The sequence below is a fragment of the Ananas comosus genome, linkage group 23 (assembly GCF_001540865.1).
Source record: "Ananas comosus cultivar F153 linkage group 23, ASM154086v1, whole genome shotgun sequence".
Classification (NCBI taxonomy): domain Eukaryota; kingdom Viridiplantae; phylum Streptophyta; class Magnoliopsida; order Poales; family Bromeliaceae; genus Ananas; species Ananas comosus.
Genome location: NC_033643.1, coordinates 1858256 through 1885461, shown reverse-complemented (window position 1 = coordinate 1885461; position 27206 = coordinate 1858256). Strand labels below are relative to the sequence as shown.

Below are 27206 nucleotides of genomic sequence, written 5' to 3'. Positions count from 1 at the left end.
CATCTAGTTGAAGTTACAATGTCTTACAACCAGTTAAGGCTTCAATCCTTTTGAAGACCAAAAGTAGAGATACACATGCACTTGTCGATAACTCATAATTGCATTTTATGTACGAACCATTTGACTAAAAGCCGAACAGAAAATTGAATCAGTCGTAATTCAATGAGATATTATAATTGTTTTACATGGTACGAAGTTAATGACACCATAGCCTCCTCTTACTAAATCCGCATGAGACGGAGTCACGGGTATCGCTAAACTATACACAACCATTTTGTCGGTAGAGTACCAGGAAAAAAGATAAAAGAAATTATCGGCTTAAGCTGAGCTTCGACAAAACAGCCGCAGCTTGATCACCACCCAAGAGAAAATACGGATGCCTTAAAGCGGCAGCAGCTGATAATCTACCTCTTCTCAGAAATCCTCTTTCCGAAATTAGTTTTGTCGCCAAATCCCATCCTCTACCAGACTCTAAATCCAAAATGCTGAAATCATGTCTCGAACGGGTAATCTCTCTCCACCTGTTTAGATCATACCTGACAGCTTTTAGTTCAGAATTGAAGTTCTTCAGACCTGATGTGGTCCTCAATGTGGGAATAGCCATTTGCATCAGTATGATGCCAGCAGAGTACATATCGAATAAATCGGGGCTATTAAGCTGCAGAGACAATAAAATGAATTGTCAAATTGAACATTCCCGCTAGTTGCAGCATCGCGGCAAATTATTTTGGATGACCAATATGAATACGAATCAAATAACTATGAGAGGCACCATATATTCAGGAGAGTGTAAAAAATAATAATCTAACCAGCCAAAGTATCGGAGAAAAAATAGCCGCAATAGGTTCTGGGGGAGGTTTGGGTGTTTCCTCTGGGAGCACATACAATTCAGGGGGGCAGTAGTCTGGATCAAGCAATCCACAATCCGGTACATAGTTCTTACCAATGCGAAGGTCCGCGGCTGCACCGAAATCTATAAGTTTGATCTGTCCCTTCGTCGTCACTACCAAGTTGGACGGCTTTATGTCTCGATGAACAATTCCTGTGTCGTGGATTTTCTTCAGGGAGGTGATTATCTGCCTCATCACTTGCTTAATAATCAGCGCACTTCTTTTAATAGAGTCGAGCCCTTCGAGGACGCGCCCAAACATAACGCGCTCTAAGTTGAACGGGAAGTTCTTGTCGCTCATGTAATCAGCCAAGTCTCTGTCCCCCTACAACATGGTGTTAGAAGCACTATTTCAATACAGATAATAAGAAGAGACTAAGCGTCTACAATTATCTAGCTACTAAAGAAAACATTACTGAAACCAAAAGCCTAGAGTGAATCGTTTAGAAATAAGTCGTAGCCTCATAGGTCGGTCGTCTCAAACGTGTTACATGATACAGAAATATTCAAGTAGAAGACAGAAGAAAGAAGGGTAGGTAATCATGATGAGAAAACAACATAAGAGATTCAACAAAGAGGGAAAGAAGAACTCTAGAGACTACTCTATGAAGAAAGTACATAAACAGCTTCGCTCTTCAGCAGCAAGTACTATTCTCCGGTAATTCGACTTGAATACTAGAATGTAATAAGTGAGTAAGCAGATAATCTCTACAAATTGAATTTAATAAAAGAAACAAGTATTGCAAGTGGTGGAACCACCAAAATCGCAGGAATTCCCCAGGTTTATAACAAGAATGAAACCAATGAACTATTAGCTACGTAGTTCGGCGCGGCCAAATTACTCAAATTTCCTAATACATTGTAAAGTCAAAATCGTGATATTATCATGATAATGCCACAGAAACATTAAACCTCTCTTTCAGCATCAGAAGCCGGATCTTTTCATTAAGTGTGAGCTTAATATATCTAATCTTAGACATCTGGGACAAATGAATAAGCACTAAAAGTGTTTGTTGGCATACCTCGAATCTCCACACAAGCCATTTGCCACCTTTGGTGAATTGTGAAGATGTTTTATCCGCAATAAAACTCCCAAGAAACTTGGCACACGTTTCAGGAGCTGCTCGGGAGACACGGTAGTTGAACCACTCCTCAAAATCACCACATTCTTTAGCCCCTTCAATACCCACTTTCACCTAATATAACAAATTGAACAACTTAATCTCTAATACTACAACATTTCGTCCTCGAAACCATTAGATTCATGAATAATAATTTGCACCTATAATTCTGAAGCTAATGTAGCTTTGGCACCATATCAAATTAGCTGTAGACAATTTCACAACCTCTTATTCAGTTTTTTCCTTCTATTTAAGAATTATACAGTGATGAAAATTTTGTTCCTAAAAGAAAATCTATCTCCCACCAAATGGACAAAGGCGTAATGTTTGAGTAGTGCTATTAAAAGAAGCACCATAGAGCTTCTCTTCGCAGCAGAATTAGGAGCTTCGTATACGAGATTTTGCTCTCGAGGCTCAAAATGGCATTTCAGCTTTCCATTGTGAAAAAATTGCGAATTTTCCAGTTTTGCCAAATGCTCCAGTAGAAGTGGCTATAGCTAAAATTAGAAGTAGGAACATCGCGAATGAACACAACAAAAGAATTAAAAACCTCCCCTTTTTACCTTTTTCAAAATGACCTTCTCCTTGACCCTCCCATCCATCTCCACTCTCCTCCCTCTCCTCCCATCCGCCCTCTCCTCCGCCCCGGCACCCCTCTCCACGATCGCCCCCGCGTACACGACCCCGAACGACCCCTCCCCGAGCCTCTCCCCAACCACAAAATCACTCATCTTCAAGTTCCTCTTCCCCAACAAGCCATCCAACCCCAATTGCGATGGAGCCAACAAATAAGCATCAATTGCCCCCACAAGCACCCCGGGCCTCGCCGTCAAGTAAACCCAACTCAACCCCGCGAACACCAACACCTCCCACCTCTCAACCTCTGTTAATCCTGAAACCAGCCCCTCAAATTGGGCAAAACTGTACCTTAAAATGGGGAAAAGAGGGTTTGATTCCCCAAGGTGGAGGGTATTGAGCAGGAACTCTTCGGGGCTGTTCCCTGCTACGGCTCTGCACTTAAAGGCGAGCTTTTTGTGGGGATTTGGGGGGTTCAATGGGGGGAGAGAGGGGAAAGTTAGGGTTTTTGTGAGGGGTGGAGGAAGAAGAAGAGGCGCCATTAATTTGATCCAAAAAGGATTGGATTGGTTTTGCGGCTCGGGGTTTAAATAGGCGGGAACAGAGGTGGGTCTTGTGCCACGTGGCACGCCGAGGTTCATCCATGGGATAGCGGAGAAATGTTGCGTGGACCATAGTCCATAGACCGGGATCACCAAAAACTCAAACCAAAATATATTAAATATTACTTAATTATAATAATCTACAATAATTTTTTTTGACAAAAAGTGTATGTTAAAAATTATAATTTGTACAAGTATTTCTCTTTTCTTTTTTTGCTCAGCAGCATTTCGTTTTGAAAAATAATAGAATATGCACTCCAAATCATATACATAGAAATAGAATTGGAAAAAAAAAAAACAAAAAACAAAACACCGTATAACTTACAAGCTTCTTCATCAGATGTAAAACTCATCTTTCTATATTTTGCCTTCTTAAATTTTCAAAAATATTTTCAAAATGTTACGATGTTAATGAAGATGATGAAATCACCAAATTATTCTTACATATATTTTTAAAAAAAATAATTTATTAAAATTTTGAAAAAAAAATAACATGTAAGTTTTTGAAAAGTCAGTAAGGAAAAATGAAAAGACAGGTATATACACAAGATTTTTTGTATTTTAGTGCAAAAAAAATGAATTTATTGTAAATTTTGGTTTTTAATGAAAGTTGGTGTACATAAGAATAAAAACTCTTTTCTCTTATTAGTTTACGTGTTCAACTTTTACTACATATTACAACAACTCAAAATGACCTGTAAATCTACAAGTTTCTTTGTAAGCACTTAAAATGAGACAAAAATGTAGGAAAATTCAAAGAACACCAAGAAGACCCAAGTTTTTTTTTTTGTTTTATTTAGTTGACTTCGATTCTTTGTCCTCCTAAGTCCTTTCCACAAACATGGAAGAATGAGGAAAATTAAATTTCTAAAACTAAAAGATAGAGAAAGAAATGAAAATAGAAAAAACTCAAATTCTCCGCGGAGTCGCGGTTTTCGTGTGTTCATTTTGGGCCTACTACTTTTTAAACTTTGTTGATAGATCCTCATTGTCCAAGAAAAACTTTTTCTTTGCTTTATTGTTAAGAATTTATAATCTTTTGTTTGGTGAGGAGATTAATTTTGTATTTTTTGTGATCTTCTCCCTAATTTTAAGGAAACAGGAGGTGAAAAGGAGATGAGCAAAAGGATCCAGAAGCTTTTCAATAAAATAATCAAAGGTGTGTGTGTGTGTTACTTTGTTGGAACTTTTATTTTAGTAAATTTCTCATTAAATTATATCTTTTTTGTGTTCTCTGTTACCTTACAAAGTTGGTTTCTTTGCAAAATTGAAATAATTGAATTACTGAAGAGAATGAAAACTTCATTGTTCTTTTTCTGTTTCTTTTAATTCGAAACATTTTTTTTCTTTTTTTCTTTTTTTTATTTATCATTGATGAGATTTATATTTGTTGTTGATTTTTCGTTTTTCGATGGAATGCATGCTTAAAGCAATTTCTTTTGTATTTGAAAGGGAACTTTCTCGCCGATTTCTAACAGATTTAGTGTGAAATTAGGGTCTTCTCCCTTGATCAGTTCTAAACAGTGTTAGCTAATTTTGAATTGAATCACACAAAATTAGCATTTTGATTCATTTTGATGATTGATGTTTGATTGTTTCTTACTCTCTGTTTATTGCGGAATTATAAAGCGTAAATTGCACGGTTCGAACTATTTCATAGATGTCGCATTGATCATTTGACACATCAATTCTGAAATGAGGATAAAGTCTCTGAAATTCTGAAAGGTTTGAAGAGTTTGAAGTAATGGAGCAGCAAAGACACCATGGCCAGAAGAGCTGATATATATCGCGTCGTGAGATGCCCAAATTGTCGCAATATTCTCCTTGAAAATACCAATATTTCCGAGTACCCGTGCAGCAAATGTGGCAGAATCCTCCATGGTACATAATCCTTCTTCAATCATTTACTGTTTATGCTTTTATATTCTTGCCGAGAAATAAGAATCGCGAATATGTATACACTTCTCTGCAGCGAAAGACCGAAGTGCTTCTGGAGAGAATACCGACTCTTTAGTAGCTCGTGAAGCGAAAAATTCCACGAACAAGTCGAAGATTCAATCGCCAGATACTTTATCAGTCTCTTCGAGGGGAAGAACGAGTACTTCTTGCTCATCAAATACGCTTCTTTCGGAGGTCGAGCGTGTAAATGGGAGTTGTTATCATCAGGATAAGGGAGAATCAGCAATAACTGGTGAAAATTTAGATGGAGATAGAGAATCTGAAAATGCTTTTGTTAGTACTCAAAAAGGTAAAGTCCCAATTCAAGTGGATGAAACTGAAAACTTCCATGTATATGATGGGAATAAAGGACCGAAATTGACCGATGAATCAAGGGAATTCTCATCGAGAAACGCACCTACTGAGGTTTTCAAATCTTCAGCTAGTAGAAGCCCTCGTTCTTGCGACGGAAGCGCTTCTTTGTCTGATGATGGAAGCAGTAGCCGTTTGAGAAAATGGCAACAGGTAAAATCGAGACGAACTTTTCGACAGAGGATGATGAATGAGAAGCAAGGAAAAGAAGGAAGTACTTCAGGAACTGATACGACAACTGCTGATATTGAATCTAATTTTGAGGACGAGCTCCTTTCTTCGAAATCGTCAAATGAGAGGTTTCAATCTGCTGAATTGCCGAGCTCAGATGTGAGCAGAGACGAGTTCTCCTTTAGATTCGGAATCAGTGAGGTGGAGAGAGAAACACTGCCAGGTTCTGAAGATTTTCATTCGACAGAAGCTGCAATCAATTTGGAAGAGGGGCATATCTTTGATACTTGCAGTCATGGAACTAAAAATGAAAAATCAAGATATGACGCGACTCGACTGAATCATTGGCGCAGAAGTATTTCTTTCTTACCCCGAAATTCCATTTCGCGTCCGCGACTGGATGTCTGGCGGTCAGAATCGATGCCTAATACACAGAAATTATTCTCTCAACCATCAAGTAGTGCGACTCTGCCAGTTCTTGAAAATGAGTCGGGGAGGTCACGCAGAATACATTTCTGTCGCCCGATTTTAAGGGGTGCGCCTTTTATCATCTGCGACAACGAGAAATGCGCAAGTCTAGTTCAAATGCCTGTCGATTTTGTCCTATCGAGGAAGAGAGTCAACAAGCTAAAGTGCGGCGCCTGCTTCAAAGTTCTCGAGTTGAAATTTCCTGCAAGGTCACATGCTAAAACTGCTTCTGCTTCTGTTGTCCTCGAGTGAGCTCGGTTTCTTTTACTGATGAATATGAAATGTCTTTCAACAGAAACACTTTCAAGTGGAGATAAGACCAGGTCAGATTCCAACAAGAATTATTTTGACAGGAGAAATGAAATGATATGAAACTACCGACTCGAAGACCACAGCCTAGAGTTCATAATTATTGGTTGTTTGTTTTTTATCTTCATTTTTGTGAATTTGTTTGCTCATGCATATTTATTGTTGTGCTTGTGTCCATTTGTCGATGTTTTCGCTTATCTTTATGAAATTTACGGTACTTTGCTGTTGTTTGAAAATAATGTTAGCAATTTGGCTGCTTCAGCAATCAGCAGTCACAACACGGAGCCAGTTAGGTCAAATAAATCAGTCAGGATGAAATTATCGAATACTACCGGAGACTGGAGTCTTAAGAAAGTGGATCGGGGAAGTCTCGCTACCCAACATGTCCCACCCACTGACATTTCCGAATTGATAACCCCGTACTATTCTCAAGCATCGCTGTCTCGTTTTATTCTACTCAGTCTAATTTTGGATGTCTAATAGAGCGTATTTTGTGTTCTGCTGTGCTAATACTAACTGATCGATAAATAGAATTTGAAGTGGAAAGTGCCACAAAACAAACCATTACTCTAATTCAGTTGCAAGTTTAAATCTTGAACCTATTATATCTACAGCTAAGCAAACAAAAACCCCCATAGTATTTTTCCCATGTTTCAACTTAGTCCCTCTAAAAATTTAAAATCTAGTCCCGTACTTTTACCACATAACTATCCAGTCCCAGAAATTTGAAACTTGTGTTGCTGAAAGCTACTTACCAACCAAGTTACCATGTGGCATCTTCACTGAGGATTATGGTCGAACAGCTTGTGGTCAATCGCGAACACGCGAACGAAACCACGCCGCCGCTGCCGGAGGAGGAGGAGGAGCCATGGGGCGCGCGGCTGCGGACGCTGACGCGCCTGGGGCGCCACTGCGAGGCGGTGGCGCTTCTACGCAGCGCGGCGCCGTGGCATCCGCGCGCGGCCCTCGCCGTCGCCCTCCCCTCCGCCGTGATCTCGTGCGCCGCGCTCTCCCTCCCCCTCTCTGTCGCCTCCCTCCACTCCCTCTCCCTTAAGCTCGGCCTCCTCCCCTCGGCCGACCCCTACCTCCTCTCCTCCCTCCTCTCCGCCTACTCCCGCCTCTCCCTCCTCCCCCTTGCCCACCGCCTCCTCGACTCTGCCGCCGACGCCGCCGCATACGCCGCGCCCTCCACCCTCCTCACCGCCTATAACGCCCTCATCTCCGGCTACGCCCTCCACAACCTCGCCGCCCCCGCCCTCGCCCTCTTCCGCCGCCTCCGCCTCTCCTCCGCCCCCTCCTTCGACTCCGTCACGCTCCTCGCCCTCGTCCCCGCCGCGCCCCCCTGCCTCGTCCCCGCCCTCCACGCCCTCGCCCTCCGCTCCGGCGCCCTCGCCCCCGCCCCTGCCCCCGCAGTCGCCAACTGCTTCCTCTCCGCCTACGCCCGCGCCGGCGCCGTCGACCTCGCCCGCCGCGTCTTCGACGAGATTGCCGACTCCGCCCGCGACCTCATCTCCTGGAACGCCATGATCTCCGCCTACGCGCAGCACGGCCTCGCCCCGCGCGTCCTCGACCTCTACCGCCTCATGCTCGCGCGCGCCGTCGCTCCCGACGCCGTCACCCTCGTCGGCGTCCTCTCCTCCTGCGCCCACCTCGGCGCGCGGGACTTCGGCCGGGGCGTCGCGCGCTGCGTCGCCGGGGAACCCTCCCTCGCCTCCAACACGCATTTGAACAACGCCCTCATCAACTTCCACGCGCGTTGCGGGGAGCTGGGGCGCGCGCGCGAGGTGTTCGATGAAATGCCCAGGAGAACCGTGGTCTCGTGGACGGCGCTCATCGCCGGGTACGGCGCGCACGGGCATGGCGACGCCGCCATCGAGCTCTTCGAGCGGATGCAGGTCGAAGGGATAAAGCCCGACGGTGTCGCGATGGTTAGCGTCCTGTCGGCGTGTAGCCACGCCGGATTGACCGATAAGGGATTGAATTACTTCTCAAAGATGAAGAAAGCTTACAGGATAGAGCCGAATCCGGAGCATTACGCTTGCATGGTCGACCTCTTGGGGCGGGCAGGGCGGCTAGAGGATGCACGCAAGCTGATTGAAACAATGCCGATGAAGGCCGACGGCGCGGTTTGGGGTGCTCTTTTAGGTGCTTGCAAGATACATAAAAACGTCAAAATAGGTGAATTGGCATTTGACAGAGTAGTCGAGCTCGAACCGACCAATGTTGGGTACTACGTTTTGCTGTCAAACATATATTCGGATAGCGGGAGGTTGGACGGTGTGGCGAGGATACGGGCGATGATGAGGCAGAGAGGCCTAAAGAAGGAGCCTGGTTGCAGCCATATTGAGCTCAAAGGAATGCTGCATTTGTTCATGGCTGACGACCATTCGCATCCGCAAGCAAAGAGGATATATGAGTTGGTGGCTAAGTTGGAGAGATTGGTATCTAAGAACGGCGATAGAGAGGCGATTGTGAAGGGGGAGAAGGGGAAGGCGCCATTGACAGGTTTTCATAGTGAGAGGTTGGCGGTTGCTTTCGGAATTTTGAATACCGAAGACGGGGATGAGATTGTGGTGATGAAGAACTTGAGGGTGTGCGAGGATTGCCACTCGTTCTTGAAGTCAGTTTCGATGATCGCAGGCCGAAGTTTCCTTATAAGGGATGCGAGCCGGTTTCATCGGTTCGCGGGAGGACAGTGTTCTTGCAAGGATTACTGGTGAAACTTTTTCGCTGCATGATGAACATACAGAGAAAGAAGATGCATGGTTTTCACAATGAGAAAGTGGAAGGTGTTCGACGAAACATGCGAACAATGCGGCTCGGGAAGCAAAGGAATTACAGAAGAATGTTTGTGATCCAAGATAACCGACTCAGACGCACATAGATATTGGTTCTTGGTGCATCCAAGGAATGAGTTAGGACGTATTCGACCCGACTAAAGCTTCTGCAAAAGTCACGTTGAGTAGAGCATTGGATGAAGCTGCTACAGTGTTTTCATTAAATCATTTCCCATCACTTCCTGGTGCAGTTGATTTACTCAGAAAATCGCCTCCTAGTGCAGCAGAACAGGTACAGATGCAGTGCACTCACTTTCCATTGAAAAGTTCTAATTGAATGGAGGGAATAAGCTTATAAAATCTTCTGTGACTCTACAGATAGAGTGCATTCACTGCTGTTCTCTGTCTTTGAGTTTATTGTTTTCCTAGAGGTGTTACAAACATCATCATTAACCAAAAAGAAAAAAACATATCTATGAAGAAATACTTGTAGACATTTTGCCAACATTGATACAAAGATTCACAACACTCATGAGATGTTTCCAAAAATTCAACAGAAACTGTTACCTCATTCCGATAATAGGTTGGTATTCATATGTTCTAGTTCATCAGCATGAAAAGCTGATCCTATTTCCCGAATTTCGCAAATTGCGACTCGAGAACAAAAGAGAGCTATTTAATGTTTGTTTTAAGCATTAAAAGCACCCTCCGAATCAGCATCAGAATCAGAATGGCTATGATCAGAATCTGAGTGGAGTTCAACAGGTCTATTTCGGTTCATGTTGGCTTCAAGGGGAGGAAGACCATCCTCTTCATCGGAGTTCGATAGCTCTTCACCATCTGATGCCGGCTGTTGTATATGCGCCTTTGAATCATCAACAGTACTAGTTCTAAAGATAGCAGGCCTAGCAATGGAACAGCCACAAAGTTAGTAAATCAACTTAAACAATAAGGAATAAAATGTAGGTATTGGTAACATTCAGGTATTGGTAGCTTTCTCGAGCAAAAAAGTAGCATCATATCGAGAACATAAAATGGAGGATTAGATATAAAGCCTTGTTTTTCATGTAAAATCTAGACAAACAGAAGGATTCATAAAATGGGCAGTTCAAGAATCATGTGTAAAACTGAACTAAACACGAGCATAATGAAATAATGTAAGATATAGATACCATTCCGGAGATTTTTCGAGAGTTCGAACTTGGTCGTGAAAGAGAACTTGAGAAACCATGCATGCTATCTTGCTGCCCGATTCCAAAGCTTGCTCTCTCCCACTTTCATCTACCACCACGAAACTTCCTACACATTCAATGTAAACAAACCACCTTAAAACGCATCATGAATTGTAGTATGCATGGCAAAAACTGCATCAGATAGAATAAAGGGGGCAAAAACCAGTACCTCTTTTAATCCAAAAGCTCCTCTGAAATTTGGCTGGAAATATGGCTAGAGACTTTACACCTTTACCATCCATAACCTAGACATTTAACCGACAAAAGAGCATAACCTTTTGGAAATCAATGAACGGGAGCAAAAACTCGTCGACAAAAAAGCCACTGAGGTTCCCAAGCATAGCAAAAGACAGGAATTAAGCATGACTCTTTCTCTTCTTTTATAAAGAACTTCTGGGTAAAACTTGGTTTCGTGCTTGGTATGTGATTCTGTGACACCCTCAGGATTTGAAAGTCCTATATAAGAGGTATAATAGGACTAAACTTTTTAATTCGGTTATAGCATTTTGGGCAGTGACTAGATCCAAAAAGTTAAAAAGGATTAAACGTGCTAGAGTTAGAGTAATCTTAGAATGGGTGATCCTCCGGAAAGTTGGGGTGTCACAGATTCAATTAATTGGATATCCCGAGGCAACAAGCACAAGTACAATTTCATGTCCAGTTCTAAGAGTAAAGATTATTCACTACTAAAACCTACAAACTTAGGCGAATTACACATTTTCTGAGGATTTCGATTCTTTCGTAGAGCGAAAAGTGATAATACTCCTCACCAAACCAATTAAGGGTCTGTTTGGCGATATTGTAGGGTATATAAAAAGTGCTATTAGGAGAAGCACCATAATAGATCCACCCAAATAGCTACTCTCTACAGCAGAATCATGTGCTTCGTATTAGAGTTTCTACTTTTAGACCTCAAAATCACATTTTTACTTCTCGTAATAGCAAAAGCCCCAAACTTTTCACATTACCAACCACATTACCACAGGCAGCTGCAGCGGAAAGCAGAAGCAGAAGCAGAAATCGGATCAAACAAGCCCTAAAAGTACGATATCTAACACAAATTGTTAACACTCACAAAAACAGGGATATCAAAATCAAACAAAGCTACAACAAATAACACTTACAAAAAATTCTTATTCCATTAACAATCCAACGAATCCCAAACAAAAATGCAACACTAATTACGGTGTATTACCTCAATAACATTGGAACCCCTGAGCGATTCGACCCGCATAATACTCTGACCTTGTTGTAGAGATAAAGCGCTCTCTTCGCACGCCCTCCTCAAATTCTTTCTCCCCCCTTTCATAATCTCAAACCCCCACTAATTTCCCCACAAAAGAAAAAAAAGAAAAAACCCTAGAAAAAAATCACACTGAAAAATCACGTCGAACTATGAACAAATTATCACATCCCCTTGTTAATTTAATCGATAAATTAGATCGAAGGGGAAAAAATTTATCGAAAAATTTGGGAATTAGAAGGACTAAGAAGTGGGCGGAAAAACCCTAGCCGCCGCGTTTTGTATCGGCCCCTCGGGGTGATAAATTGTTTCTGGACTTGGTGCACCACGTCATCTGTGGACCGCGCATTGATTCGATTCCGACCCAGCCTATGGGAAGTTGTAAGTGAGGAATTATTACGTGCACCCGGTGTATACCATATGTCGTGCACCGCATCAATTATTTTGTAAAAATAAAATTAATCTAATAGATGTGATTTGCAAGATCTAAAAAGCATATGAATTTTCTTAAAAAAAAAAAATTCTATTATTTTGATATCATCTAAGTCTCAAAAATTAACAGTACTAGAAGAATTATTGTTTTGATTATTTAAAAATTGGTGGTTAGATTCCAATTAATTTTAAGATGTCTATGGTAGAATTTTAAAGATGTAATATATGAAATATAATTATTTATATTAACTTAGGAGAATCCAGATTTTGAAAAATCAAACAGGGCTCAACCTCTAAGTAAAATTAAAGATCATATTATTTTGTACAGATAAATATAATTAGTACCTGATTTTGATGGTCACGCATCAGTGTCTTTTAAGTAAATAAAAGAGATGTGTCTAACAACATGCCCAGATATATATATTCAAACAGGTCCATTACAAATCACAACTAATTTGATACAGGTTATGGTCCACATATACTAACACCACAAATATTAACTTAAACAGAGTTCATAGCATGTACTGCTATATATATATATATATATATATATATGCATATATATATGCATGTACAAACAACATGACACTTTAAAGTCACACATTTCAATCTAAATTAAGGAAGTCACAGATATTTTCTAATCAGGCAATGAACAACAATTCAAATGCAATGGCAAGCTGGTCGGAACTGCGAATATATAACGGCGGTGCTCAGCAGAACTTCCAGTGGTTGTTGCAGTTCACGCACGTCACGAACGTCGTCATCGGCTCGTCAGCGCTCCGAGTCTGCATCTGATAGTAAGTCGCCTTCCTCTGCCCGCACCGACCGCACTTGAACTGGTCGGTCGTCGCCTTTGGCGGCCCGCCCCTCTCGCAGTCGAACAAAGCCTTCTCCTTGATCTTGTTGTTCGCGAGCTTCCTCGCGTCGCTGGCCATGTCTTCTGGGGACATATCCGCGAGACTCTCGGGCCTCACTTGTCCGATCAGAACCCTCCTCCGAAGGTCGGTGTTATTGTCCGCCCTTAGGTTGAACATTATCGATCGGTATTTCTGCTTACGGCCGCCCGCGGAGCTGCCCAACTTTTCAAACAGCGCAGACTCCACGGTTGCAGCCGCTCGAATCGGGTCACAAGATTTGACTTCATCTAAAATGTTTCTCACTTCGTCTCTTGCGTCTTTGCCTGTTTCCTCAGAAACCTTGGAAAACGTCTCGGCGAGAAGTTCGCGGATTTTGTCCCGCACAGGGTCGTCGCATTTGACCAGAGATGCGAATTTTGGCGGGGCGAGAGGGGCCGACGATGATTTGGGAATGCTCGACAGCTTACTCTCTTCTTTAGGAGCATTAAGACTTGCTGATTTTCGAACCTTGTTGATCTTTACGGAAGAAGCTACTGGAGTCTTCTTATCCTTGATTGTATGTGGTGCCGCAGATTTGTTGATCTTTACGGAAGAAGCTTCTGGAGTCTTCTTATCCTTATCCTTGATTGTATGTGGTGCCGCAGATTTGTTGATCTTTACGGAAGAAGCTTCTGGAGTCTTCTTATCCTTGATTGTATGTGGTGCCGCAGATTTGTTGATCTTTAGGGAAGAAGCTTCTGGAGTCTTCTTATCCTTGATTGTGTGTGGTGCCGCGGATTTGGTTTCAAGTTTAGCGCACTTTTTATTTTCAGAAGTTACGCTTTTCTTGCCGCTAGAACTCTCCTTGATAACAATGTTTTTCCAGAATCCCAACAAGTCGGAAGCCGCTGCTTTAATCTTCGGGTGTGAATGTTTTGTGAGGGCGCGAAGACGTTTCCCGACCTGCAAAATGTGGAGACAAGTCTGAAAACCTCAACGACTGATGCAAAATTTGGATCAGAACCTTCATGTTTTCATAGTAATAGAAACAAACGAGTCGAAATTCCATCACCACCGCGACTTAGATAACATAGGAAAAATCAAATCGATCCTTCAACTCACTCTAACAACAAATTCCAAGCTACAACCGCAAAAGTGAGGCAACAAGACCTTCTGAAAGGAAATTAAATGCGCCAAGTAATTGAGAGAAAAGCTTTACCAAGGAATTAGCATCTAGATATATAGAATTCAACTCATATCAAACCAAAATGTAATCACCCTGGCCAAAAGAGTTTGACAAAATGCACCAGAAGAGGTCTCCTCTTCAAGTATTGTCAATATTTTTCATAAATAAGTTCTTGCAAGATGTCACATAAAATTCAGTAATCCTGCTTTGAATCGAAAGCTTGTGGCCTGATTACTCAGAAGATAAAGAAGAATTAATAAAAAGTATCAACATATATAGATGTTTGATATATGATCATTTCTTCTAGAACCCTTACAACCAATTTTGCGGAAGTTGCGAATGTTCAATTTGTCCTAGATTTGCGGAAAATGGCTGAACTGAATGCGACAAGCTTGTCTATATTAACCGTTAGTTCACACATGAAGATCTGATTTTGGAAGTCGAAGATTAGATGAACCTTCTTAGCGTGATATATATAACGACAAAATGTCTTTAAATTTCCCGCACTTTTTTATCCATATGTGGAAATAAAAAATGTCGCATTCATTTCGCATGTAATTTATGAAATTGTTCAAATATCTTTATGCATGTATGCCCTCGAAAATCATGTTTATATGCGAATCCGTAGATCCCACCAGCAGAATATATGCAAAAACTATTTTCATGTAGGTACGTACACTAACGAGAGCACGTGCATGTGATAAACAAGGTTTTCACAGGTGCGCATGCAAACACAAATTCTGCATAGGTATATATGGAAAAAGACCCTAATTTTTGATGATTACTGAAGTTTCAAATTATGCAAAAGATCGTTTTTTTCGTTAAAAAAAAAGATAAATGCCATGTAGTGGCCATTCTCTTGGATTCCAACAACTCAACTCTTTCTAATTTGCAAAGTTTAATTCATCACCATTTGTGGTGGTATCGCCGATTCTACATTCAAAATCGAACTAGCTAGATTTCACTTCATGCATGATAATTTTGTTAATTTTGTGTCCCAAAAAATCACAAGCATGTACCATTGATTGTATTCAATGTAGAGCTAGGAGCCTAAGATTTGTCTCGAATGGAAGGAAAACCACACAATATTAAAACCCTAATTCTAATATTTTTCACCCTTTCTAGTTGGAAATCTCACTTGTTCCAAATTAACATGGATCGAAATGGAAACATCTTAACATAAAATTACACACTCATCATCCCAAAAATTCACCTAAAGGCCTCTCTCCATCCCCAAACACCATAAAAAAGTTTCCTTTTTTTTAATCCACTCTATTAGTTATAGAACAACACCTTCCACATTACGTAAAAACCCAAACAAAAAATCCTTTTTCACCCTCCTTATGGGAAACATCAACTCATATCCAACATGCACTAAAACCTAATAAAAAACCTTAACCTTAAAATTCCAACACCATTTAAAAAAAAAAAAATCCTTTTTTAACCATCCAAAAAAAAAACCCCTAAATATAGAACTTACACATACCAAAATTCGAACTTGTTGTGAATAAGAAAAAAAGGATGAGAAAGAAAGAAAAAAAAAGTTTTTTTTTTTAAAAAAAAACCTGGGTGGTGACGAGAATGTCGGTGGTGACCGTCATCTTCCGCAGCCGCCTCAGCGCGCCGACGCACCGATCGGCCTCCGGCGATCCTCCGCCCTCCGCCGCCGCCGCCGTGGCGTCCGCAGCCTTCTTCGCGGCCTCGAACGTCTCCGCCACCTCCTTCTCCATCGGCGTCAACGGCGGGGCGAAGGAGACGCGCGCGATCGGCGGAAAGAAGAAAAACCCTACGCGAGCGAGAGAGAGAGAGAGAGAGAGTGATCAAAACCGCAATGCAGAGAAGGGTTTTGGGAATTGGAGAGGAGAGAGATGAGGAAGAGGAGATGAATTCGGGGACCGAGGATGCTCTCCTCTTCTCTCCTCTCCTCTTTTTTATATATACGTGGAGATGTCGGGAGCGTGTACTGCGTGAGCAGGTGCTGCTGCTGCTGCTACGTGGACTGCTCCAATTGCTGCGTGCACCTGGTGCACCGTGGGTGTGTACATATATATATATATATATATAGAGAGAGAGAGAGAGAGAGATACTATGCTTTCGAAAGTACAAAGGAGTTAGTACTTTTAATTTTTTGACCGTTGGATTAAGAATTATAGGTCTGGAATGATATAGTGGCCCTTATAGAATTTAGTAGTTCTTTTAGAAAAATAATATTAATCTAATGGATAAATATTGTCAAAAAAATTAATCCAAAGGATAAAAAATTGAAAGCGCCATAATCGGACTATATATATATATATATATATATATATGTATGTATGTATGCTCCCTTAACAATGTATATATATATATATATAAATTCCATGCATTGCTCTTAGTAGCTGATCCGATCCCTTGCCAACTGCAGCCGCTGTAGTTGGAGTTGTAGCCAGGTTAGGTATAGTTCCAATTGCGACATTTTGGCTTTCCTAATGCAATTCTAACGGCAGTAATTGAATTAATTAATCGCACTACTTCAAATACGGAATTTAAGTCTGTATTTATTTGCACGTGCAGTCAAACAGATAGATAGTAATCTAGTGATAAGATGCTCGTTAGCTAGCGTATCTTGCGTATGGAATTTTCAGTCTACATATATGGGTACGTAACTTGGGACTTAGAGCTTGGATTTCTGGTTAAATATATGTACACGATCTTAATAAATAAAGAGTTTCTTCGTATGAGTTTGCTATCATAAAAAAATAATAATAAAATAAAATCTAACCTAATAATCATGATTAATACTATTGAAAGATCCTAAGCATGAAGAACGGTCTATTTTGAAAAACTATTATCTAGGCATCTAATAGTTTGTTTAGAAAATTGATAGTAGAAAAAGATTTAGAGTTTAGATTCTAGGGTTTTATTATTTGATTTATTTTTTAAAAAAAGTCGGTGACAAAAGTAATGATTTTTAATATGTATGTATATAATTTTTTTTTGAGTGTGTTGAAACATGTCCAATAAGTTTGATTTTTTATTTTTTCTTAGGAGTGCGGTGTATGAGATTTACTTGTACACCAAGTGTACGCATTTATTTAGTTCAGTGCTTTTATGTTGCACTGACACTTGTTGGAGTGCTCAATAGTATGCAGTGTTTGGGGTTCACGTCCCAAAATAATTTGTGGGCCAAAAAAGGAATTTTCCATAGTAATCATTGGATTTTATATAAATAATTTACTTCTTTATCAAAACTTAAATTTATATATTTTAAAAAAATATTTGCATTTATTGCTAGATTTTTTTTTGTGAAAAATGAAAATTGGAAAAGTGGAAACTTCCTCTCATAAGATATATTGGTTTTATTATACGCAAATTAAATATCAGTATACATAAAAAAATATATTTATCTTCTAAAAATTATTATAAACAGTTTTACGTAGAACCAAATATCACTGAGTTTTCTTAAAGAAGATTAAAATTTAATTTTATGTAAAATAAATTTATAATTGATAATTTCATGGAATTACAAGGTAGAAGATTGCTAAAATTTATTGATCAACTAACAGCAGTCAAATTAAAGAAAATTCCACATATAATACTTTTAATAGAAAAGGATAAAAGTATATTACCTTTTAAACTTGAAATGTTAAGTTATATGAACAATTTTGTCAATTTTAATAACTAATATTTTCTCGAATTTTTCTAAATTTTGCAAATATTATTAGCACGAGCCTGTTACTTAATCCCAAAATACATGCTCGGATTTTAAATTATTTTCTTGTGATTTTATGTTTCTCTGATTTCGAATGTGTAGATGAATTTAGAGCCGTTTGAGTACCAAATTGATTCGCATTTATTTTTTGAAGAGAGAGAGAAAAGTATCATGCTATATGCTTTATTTTTTTTGAAAAATAAAGTATTCAGATAGAAATTTAAAACAATTAGATTTTATTATTAGCTGATTTAGTCTTGGCCAACACAGAGTTAGATCAAATAGAACCAAATTGGAACTTATATTCGGCAGGAGACTGACTCAAATCAGTCAAAATTTTCAGACAGAAAATCAAACCCTGCCATGAACCACTTTGTTTGGTCCCACAGATTACAGATTCCTCAAATCCAAACCCTAAAAACAAAAAGTGTGAAAGTATGAAGCCGTAGAAGCATCTTATCTTGTCTGGTTATAAAAGTTTGAAACTAAGGTTTTAAGTGTCCGTCGGCATGGACTGTATCCACCGTGCCGTATTGTGCCAACAAGATACCGGCATGATACAGACCCCGTACCAATGGCACAGTTCAAAACCATCTATTCTGTAAATTAGTAAGTAATTTTCTCAATAAAGTTTAAAAGATGTGATAAAAAGACATAATAAATAGTTAGAATATTTCGTTACTAAAAAAAATAAATATTTCATGCTATTATCTGTTCGTACATAAAAATTTTTTTGATCGGCACGCATCGATACGACTTGGCACGTACCGTGCTGTACTGTATCGGTAAATTTTCGGCACGATCTTGTGCCACAGCATTTAAATCCTTGCTTGAAACCTCAACATCACTGCGCCGCAATCCTTCACCTCCTCTGTTTCCTTTTCGGGTACGGAAAAGAATATGGTAAGAATTCGTAATTGGTAAGCTTCCCACCTCATTGATGTGATGCTTCACCAAAGATGAAAAGAGGGAAGTAAAAAAAAAAAAAAAAAATTTNTTTTTTTGTGTTGGGAAACAGATTGTGGGCGGGCGCATGCGACCGCTATTTGTTGGTTTTCTAATTTTCCTAAAAAAGAGAAGAAATGCAGAGTTTTTAATGCTCGCAAGTTTTTTGTTTATAATTTGACTAAAACATTATTTTTGGTTTTTTTTTTTTCTGTCTGGTTCAATGGGTGTTAGTTAAACATATGTGGGTTTCGATGCATCAGTTTTGATGAGTTTTATTTTTGTCGTTGCTGATTAACTTACTCTTTTGAGGAAGTTTACGGGAAAAAAAAGAGAAGCAAACAAAGGTGATTGATCTTAAAAAATTAAAAAACTGAAGAACAGAAATAATCCATTAATTATTGTCTCAGGCGCCACTACAACAACTCTTACTTATAATTTTGAGTACATAAATTCTCCCACAAATTTACACTAGAATAATAATAATAATAATAATAATAATAATAATAATAATAATACACCATTTTAGTTTTATCCGCTATGTTCCGGACGCTTCACTCCTTTGGAAATCAAAAGGGGAGGAGTTTTAATAAGGACAACAAACCAAGGGAGTAGATCGATCGATATATAAGACTTAAAAAAAAAAAACTTCTTAGAACACCCTGGGCTTTGCGACGATGGTGTAGTGTTTCAAAATGTGGAGGCTAAATTGCCCGCCTTTCTCGGTTGTGTCCACCTTGTCTTGTCCCGGAGGCGGCAGCAGCTCGAAGTTCTGGACGAGGCGCCCGATCGTAATGCCGAGGATCGGCAGCGCGAGGATGATCCCCGGGCAGCTCCTCCGGCCGACGCCAAATGGCAAGTACCTGTATTCAGATATGCGTCGTCGTCAAAACATTAATATATCCAGTGGTTTTTAGAAAGTTGAATCTTAGAACAACCAAAAAGGTCAGAAATACATTTTGAATTTTATCAAAAGCATGTTTTGGATTCTTCCTGTTAATTTCAAACTCATGTCATCGGCAATTTCTTCCTCGAGTACGGCATTTGAGTACGGCATTTGAATTCGCCCAGTGATCGAAATAATAGAAGACGAAGAGTTGTTGTATACCTGAAATCGTTGCCGTTGGCCTCGACGCCCTTCTCCTCCTCGAGGAACCGCTCGGGCCGGAACTCCTCTGGGTTCTTCCAGTGGTCGGGGTTGTTGGCGAGCCACCACGCGTTCACCAGGATCTTGCTCTCTGCAGGGATGTCGTACCCGGCGAGCTTGGCGTCGTGGAGGTTCATGTGCGGCACGAGCAACGGGATGGCCATGCGGAGGCGGAGCGTCTCCTTGATCACGGCCTGTAGGTAGGGCAGCTTCTGCGTGTCCGGCTCCGTGATCTGCGCGCCCGGCCCGAGCACCGCGTCGAGCTCGTCGCGGAGTTTCTTCTGGATCTTAGGGTGGTTCACGAGCTCGGCGATCGCCCACTCAATCGACCAGAGTGTTGTTTCGATGGCTGCACGAAAATGTAAATTAATTTGACTGGCGTTTTGCATCAAAGAATAGAAATGGGATAGAAATGGATGCATCTAATGCGATGTTTTGATCATTTCTCCTTTAATTAATAAAAGAACTATTAGTCTCTTATTAAACTCTACATACATCAAAGAATAGAAATGGATGCATCTAATGTGATCCTTTGATCATTTCTCCTTTAATTAATAAATAGAACTGTTAGTCTTATTAAACTGTATATACATTCTTTCGGAAGAGCTGCTTGAAATGTTTGTTTTTGTTCAGCACAGAAAAGTTTGCAACAGCTTTTCCACAGTTGGTTATGCTGGTGAAGTCCAGGAGCCAAATTTTGACTTTTCGTCTAGCCAGAAGTAGTTTTGTTGTTGTTGTTGTTGTTTTTGTTTTTGCTTTTGTTTTTATTTTTCTCTTTTTGCCAAATGTCCAAACAGACACTTATGGAGTACGTTAAGTTAGAGCATTGGATGCAATCTGACCCTGAAAAATAGCCATAGAAGAAACATTTTGAAAATTATGATGTTTAACACGTGCATCTTTTTTAAAGTAGTGTATTTCATATTTACCTATTTAAAATTTTATTTTAAGAGATCATGATTGAGTTTTAGGAGGCTGGTTTGTGGTGGACCATGGCCGAGGTAATAATTTCTCCTTGTCACTTTGAGTATAATTTACTGAAAGATTCCATTTTATTTTGACTTATGCAGAGTTTGGTTTAGGAATAATGAGACACAAGATGAAAAAGATAAGAAACCTAAACAAATCTAAACAACACGTGATACAATGTATATAATAATATAGTATGGGGCTACTATGCTTTTAGAAATTGGGCCCTTGGATTCCTATTGTTTACTAGTTGGCAGTGATAATAGCATGAATCCATGAGCACAAAAATTGAAAGTTGGTGCTTTTAAAAGCACCATAATTCAACTTTAGTTGGTGGTGGTAATAGCATAAATCAGAAAGTGTTCCTGAAAGCACCATACCTCAACAATATATATATATATATATATATATATATAGAGAGAGAGAGAGAGAGAGAGAGAGAGAGAGAGAGAGAGAGAGAAAGTCAAGCTGGAATGCTATAGGTAGCAAACGGAATCCGTTGTCACCCATTTGTTTTCGATGATGGAGTCTCCAAATTGACGATCGGCACCGTTGAACATGATTTATATCACTTGAATTATCTAGAAACGAAATTTCAAATCTTTTCGACATTATTGACCTAATGATCAAAAAGTTTCAAATTTTGTAATTTTAATGGTCGATATGAGGTGTTTTTTCGTTTAACGGTGCAAAGATATCCAAATCAATTGAATTTGGTTAAAAAATTCTTTAAACTATTTAGAACAAAATTTATACTCTCGATCTTAATTACAAGATTTATATCATCACTTTTTAAAAGATATTCATTCTCAGTCGTTCATTTTTGTGTCCACTTGATGGACAAGAAAACAATATCGAAAAAGTATGAAATTTAGTTTCTCCATATGTCAAGTGGTATAAATCATATTTAACAGTACCGATCGTCGATTTGGAGGTTCCATCATCGAAAACAAATGGGTGACAACAGAATCCGTGTGCTACCGATAGCATTCTAATTCAACTATATATATATATATATATATATATATATATATATATAGAGAGAGAGAGAGAGAGAGAGAGAGAGAGAGAGAGAGAGAGAGAGAGAGAGTAGGGCTACTATACTCTTGTGAGTATAGAGCCCTTCGTACTCATAAGTCGTTTTCGATGATGGAGATTCCGAATCAACGATCCACTCCATCAAACATGATTTAGAATATTTAAAACTTCTAAAAACTAAATTTCGTAATTTTTCGAAATCACAATAAAGTCCATCAAGTGGGCATAAGTGGGCATAAAATTAACGATTAAAATTGAACAATATCCTAAAAATAGATGATCAGATTCTTCAATTTAAGATCAGAGTTATTGATCTCTATCTAAATAGTGAATAAAATTTTCTATCAAAAATTCAGCCGATTCCGATCGTTAAAAAATTGTTAATTTTGAGATCTTTTGATCATAAGATAAATGATGTCAAAAAATTATAAAATTTGATTTCTAGAAGTTTTAAATATTCTAGATAACGTTTAATAGTATGGATCGTCGATTCGGAAGCTCTATCATCGAAAACGACTTATGAGTACGAAGGCGATCGTACTCATAAGAGTATAATAGCCAGACTTTATATATATATATATATATATATATATATAGTATGTAAGTATGTAGAGCTACTATGCTATCGGAAGCATAAAGTAATTGGTGCTTCCGATTTTTGAGCCCTTGGATCAAAGATTCTACGGTTGGGATGATAGCAGTCCCCTTAGGATTGAGTGGTCCCCCTAGGGTTAAGTGGTCCCCATTGGTTAATAATATTAATACAATGGTTAGAAATGATCAATGGGGTTGATCTAAGGACTAAAAACTCGAAAGCACCAACTACTTTATGCTTCCAATAGCATAGTAGCTCTACTNGATAGTATAGTAGCCTAGCTCTATATATATATAGAGAGAGAGAGAGAGAGAGAGAGAGAGAGAGAGAGTGTCAAGCTGGAATGCTAGGTAGCAAACGGAATCCGTTGTCACCCATTTGTTTTCGATGATGGAGTCTCCAAATTGACGATCGACGCCGTTGAACATGATTTATATCACTTGAACTATCTAGAAACGAAATTTCAAATCTTTTTGACATTATTGAACTATTGATCAAAAAGTTTCAAGTTTTGTAATTTTAATGATCGATATGAGGTGTTTTTTCCTTTAACGGTGCAAAGATATCCAAATCAATTGAATTTGGTTAAAAAATTCTTTAAACTATTTAGAACAAAATTTATACTCTCGATCTTAATTACAAGATTTATTTCATCACTTTTTAAAAGATATTCATTCTCAGTCGTTCATTTTTGTGTCCACTTGATGGACAAGAAAACAATATCGAAAAAGTATGAAATTTAGTTTCTCCATATGTCAAGTGGTATAAATCATATTCAACAGTACCGATCGTCGATTTGGAGGTTCCATCATCGAAAACAAATGGGTGACAACAGAATCCGTGTGCTACCGATAGCATTCCAATTCAACTATATATATATATATATATATATATATATATAGAGAGAGAGAGAGAGAGAGAGAGAGAGAGAGAGAGAGAGAGAGAGAGTAGGGCTACTATACTCTTATGAGTATAGAGCCCTTCGTACTCATAAGTCGTTTTCGATGATGGAGATTCCGAATTAACGATCCACTCCATCAAACATGATTTAGAATATTTAAAACTTCTAAAAACTAAATTTCGTAATTTTTCGAAGTCACAATAAAGTCCATCAAGTGGGCATAAGTGGGCATAAAATGAACGAATAAAATCGAACAATATCCTAAAAATAGATGATCGGATTCTTCAATTTAAGATCAGAGTTATTGATCTCTATCTAAATAGGGAATAAAATTTTCTATCAAAAATTCAGCCAATTCCGGCCGTTAAAAATTTGTTAATTTTGAGATCTTTTGATCATAAGATAAAAGATGTCAAAAAATTATAATATTTGATTTCTAGAAGTTTTAAATATTCTAGATAACGTTTAATATTATGGATCGTCGATTCGGAAGCTCTATCATCGAAAACGACTTATGAGTACAAAGGCGATCGTACTCATAAGAGTATAATAGCCAGACTTTATATATATATATATCTATAGTGTGTAGAGCTACTATGCTATCGGAAGCATAAAGTAATTGGTGCTTCCGATTTTTGAGCCCTTGGATCAAAAATTCTACGGTTGGAATGATAGCGGTCCCCTTAGGATTGAGTGGTCCCCCTAGGATTAAGTGGTCCCCATTGGTTAATAATATTAATACAATGGTTAGAAATGATCAATGGGGTTGATATAAGGACTAAAAAATCGGAAGCACCAACTACTTTATGCTTCCAATAGCATAGTAGCTCTACTCTCTCTCTCTCTCTCTCTCTCTCTCTCTCTCTCTATATATATATATAGCTTAATTTCTGCAGGAAACGTCATAAAACTTCTATTCTAGCCAAAAATCTCCACAACAATTCCAAGTTGGATTAAATAACTTGGTCCCGGTGGAATGGAATCTTTCCCTTCGGTGGGTATCCTATCAATTTTACCAAAGGAGTCGCGCTACGTTTTTCGATTCGGCGAGCCGAGTAGACTTGTCGAATTGGAAAACGTTGTTGATATGCGGGGCAAGCTGTACTCAACACTATAACAAAACAAAAATAGTACGTAACCTTGACTATTAATGGGAATAAAGCCAAAGCTTAATAGTGTTATAGCCTAATCTTGTACTTGATTGTATATATTTGAAAGCCATACTAGGAAATTTTTATTCTTTTATTAAAAAAATTAATAATTAATAGATAAGATAACTTGATTTTGTAAGGTTACTCAATGTAACGGTCCTATTTCAACCTGCATCTCAGTCAAAATGCAGCAATTGGTTTTCATTTGTATGCTAACTTCAGCACCCAGATGCAACTACAAACTACGCATTATTTTTTAGGTTTTCTTTTTAAAATAAAAGAATTGAAAGCTTCACATAGAGTAGCCCAAATTCACATCTACAGTTGCACCTGCAAACGAAATGAAGTACTTTTTGCACATGGAGTAACTCAAACTGTTGTTCAATCTTCCCAACAAACTTCAATCACTCTCATTAAGACCTGGGTCGGTTGGCTGTCGCCCGAAATCCAACTGTTTCCACCAAAATATTAATCACAATCACTTCCACCAGAATATTATCCCACCACAAGTGTGCCAAGCACAGAACCAGAAGGAAAGTTAGGTACTTTTACCTAAATAGGAATCCCCAATTTCAGCAAAAGTTGGCTTTGCAAAAACTATCTAAAACTCCTATAAACAGCCGAGAACTAACTAGCCTAGGCCTAGTAGAATATTCCACCATTCTCCTAAGTTCGATTCAACTATTTACGGCATATTCAGATGCAGAGATATTATCTTCACCTAAGATTCACATCAAATTGGAATACCCATACGGCATCATAAAAAGAAGAGATGGAAAAATTTACCAGCAACATTGATGTTCTCGACGATGTAAAGGACGTTGTCCTCGTTGATCTCTCCCTTCTGCTGCGCGTCGAGAATGTGATCGATGGCGCACTTCAGCCCCGCGTTGTCCGCCGGCTTCGTGCTCGATAGCTTCCTGCCCCCATCAGAATACAAAAGTTTGCGAACTCAGTCAACTAAACAGAGTATATAATATGGGAAGTGATATTAACATATCCATCCATTTTTAACTTACCAGAGACATATATTAGATTCGCCGAATCTGATTGAATGAGTAACAATCAGATTTAGTAATTAATTTTACAATATTAAAATTATCTCACCGAAAACACTGGTTCTTAGTCTAGCTTTTATTCTTCTTGACTAATCCAACTTACTTACCACAAGTCAAAGACTAAAACATGCAAATATTAATTTAAGAGAAAAGGTTTAATTATATATTAATAAATCTCGCCCCCTTGTTTTTCTAGCTAGTCTTTCGTTTTCAACGTATTCAATTTGTGTCAGTTATACTTCGCTCGACGCATCCAGCTCAAAATAATTATTATTACAAGTTGGTATAATGATAAATCAATAAACAAATGAAATATTCCTCATGTTTCCCTTCCTATGGATCAACAAGACCCTAGAAAAATCCCTAAAAAATTGGGGGAAAATAATAAAAGGGTTGATTAAAGAGATGGAGCGACAGAGGTATTCGGTAGTAGTAGTACTTACTTCCTCTCCTCAAGGAAGTAGTCCTTGAAGAGCTGCAACCGGCGATCCTTGACCTCCTTGCAGATCTTGAGGTAGCCCCTGAGGAAGGGGCGGAGGATGGGGATGAAGTCGCCATAGTTGTACTCGAAGCTCTGGGCGAGGCGGCTCCGCTCGCCGTTGAGGGCTCGGAGGCGGAGGAAGAGGGGATCGTCCATGCTCTCGAACCTCCGATCGAACATGATCCGGTACATGTTGTTGTACATCATGAGCTGGAGCCGGCGCCGGATCACGATCCCCTCCGTCGCCGCGCGCGGGTCGGCGCGCACGTCGTCGACGACGCGCGCGGCCTCCTCCTCCCAGCCCGCTCGGTACTGCTGCACGACCTTGTTGGTGAAGAAGGGGACGGTCATGATCCGGCGCATCTTGCGCCAGTGCTCGCCGTAGACGGTGAAGACCATGTCCTGGCCCTCGCCGGTGAAGATGTCGAACACGACGTTGCGGGTGCGGGAGCCGAACTCGACGCCCTGGGTGTGGAGCACCTCGCGGGCGAGCGGCGGCGAGGAGACGACCACGAGGTTGCGCTGCCCCATCCGGAGGAGCAGGATCTCGCCGAAGCGCCGCGCCAGCGCCGCGAGGTTACCGTGGTTGAGGTCGTCCCCGACCTGGAGCCAGTTCCCGAACACGGGCACGGGGAGCGGCCCGGGCGGGAGCTTCAACCGCTTCCCCCGGAGCTTCGACACCGCGACCGCCACCACCGCCGCGGCGAAGAGCCCCAGCAGCGCCTTCTCCACGAGGAGTAGATCCATCGCCAATGCCTACAATGGCGAACCCTCGGAGAAGCGAACCCTCGTCGTCGTTGGAGGAAGAGGACGAAGATGGAGAGTAGTAGTGGTGGTTGGGGTATTGGTGAGGTGGGTGATGATGGGTGAAAGGGGGGGGATTTATAAATTTTAGGGAGTAGGAGCCGTTAGAGTTAACGGCGCCGTTAACGAGGAGGGGTTTGGTAGAGACGGCGCGCGGCGGTGTTACCACGTGACGGGTGGGTGGGGCGCTACGTGGCGATTTGTTATTGGCGGAGTCTATGGTTAGAGTGCGATTTGTAGGTGCGGGGTGGTGCCGTTTATATTGCAGTAGGTA

At 40.0% G+C, this 27206-nt stretch overlaps 6 protein-coding genes across 6 annotated transcripts; 2 read left to right on the top strand and 4 right to left on the bottom strand.

Annotated features, from left to right (window-relative positions):
- Nucleotides 126–3150, bottom strand: LOC109728276 (serine/threonine-protein kinase STN8, chloroplastic). Its single transcript, XM_020258647.1, has 4 exons — nucleotides 2574–3150; nucleotides 1912–2085; nucleotides 810–1214; nucleotides 126–658 (listed from the first exon to the last, which is right to left on the bottom strand). The coding sequence occupies exons 1-4, from the start codon at nucleotides 3126–3128 to the stop codon at nucleotides 311–313; spliced, it is 1482 nt and encodes a 493-aa protein (XP_020114236.1). The 5' UTR covers nucleotides 3129–3150; the 3' UTR covers nucleotides 126–310.
- Nucleotides 3950–6674, top strand: LOC109728344 (protein ENHANCED DISEASE RESISTANCE 4-like). The gene is made up of 4 exons (XM_020258731.1): nucleotides 3950–4347; nucleotides 4914–5069; nucleotides 5161–6346; nucleotides 6433–6674. The coding sequence occupies exons 2-4, from the start codon at nucleotides 4952–4954 to the stop codon at nucleotides 6452–6454; spliced, it is 1326 nt and encodes a 441-aa protein (XP_020114320.1). The 5' UTR covers nucleotides 3950–4347; nucleotides 4914–4951; the 3' UTR covers nucleotides 6455–6674.
- On the top strand, nucleotides 7177–9569 carry LOC109728094 (putative pentatricopeptide repeat-containing protein At3g11460). Its single transcript, XM_020258391.1, has one exon. The coding sequence runs from the start codon at nucleotides 7238–7240 to the stop codon at nucleotides 9164–9166; it is 1929 nt and encodes a 642-aa protein (XP_020113980.1). The 5' UTR covers nucleotides 7177–7237; the 3' UTR covers nucleotides 9167–9569.
- On the bottom strand, nucleotides 9700–11961 carry LOC109728095 (probable RNA-binding protein EIF1AD). The gene is made up of 4 exons (XM_020258392.1): nucleotides 11651–11961; nucleotides 10625–10700; nucleotides 10396–10522; nucleotides 9700–10128 (listed from the first exon to the last, which is right to left on the bottom strand). The coding sequence occupies exons 1-4, from the start codon at nucleotides 11762–11764 to the stop codon at nucleotides 9912–9914; spliced, it is 534 nt and encodes a 177-aa protein (XP_020113981.1). The 5' UTR covers nucleotides 11765–11961; the 3' UTR covers nucleotides 9700–9911.
- On the bottom strand, nucleotides 12546–15882 carry LOC109728305 (transcription elongation factor TFIIS-like). Its single transcript, XM_020258684.1, has 3 exons — nucleotides 15718–15882; nucleotides 13696–13929; nucleotides 12546–13608 (listed from the first exon to the last, which is right to left on the bottom strand). The coding sequence occupies exons 1-3, from the start codon at nucleotides 15880–15882 to the stop codon at nucleotides 12841–12843; spliced, it is 1167 nt and encodes a 388-aa protein (XP_020114273.1). The 3' UTR covers nucleotides 12546–12840.
- Nucleotides 19154–26993, bottom strand: LOC109728096 (trans-cinnamate 4-monooxygenase). Its single transcript, XM_020258394.1, has 4 exons — nucleotides 26091–26993; nucleotides 25376–25509; nucleotides 19897–20284; nucleotides 19154–19651 (listed from the first exon to the last, which is right to left on the bottom strand). Exons 1-4 carry the CDS (start codon nucleotides 26873–26875, stop codon nucleotides 19441–19443), a joined length of 1518 nt encoding a protein of 505 aa, XP_020113983.1. The 5' UTR covers nucleotides 26876–26993; the 3' UTR covers nucleotides 19154–19440.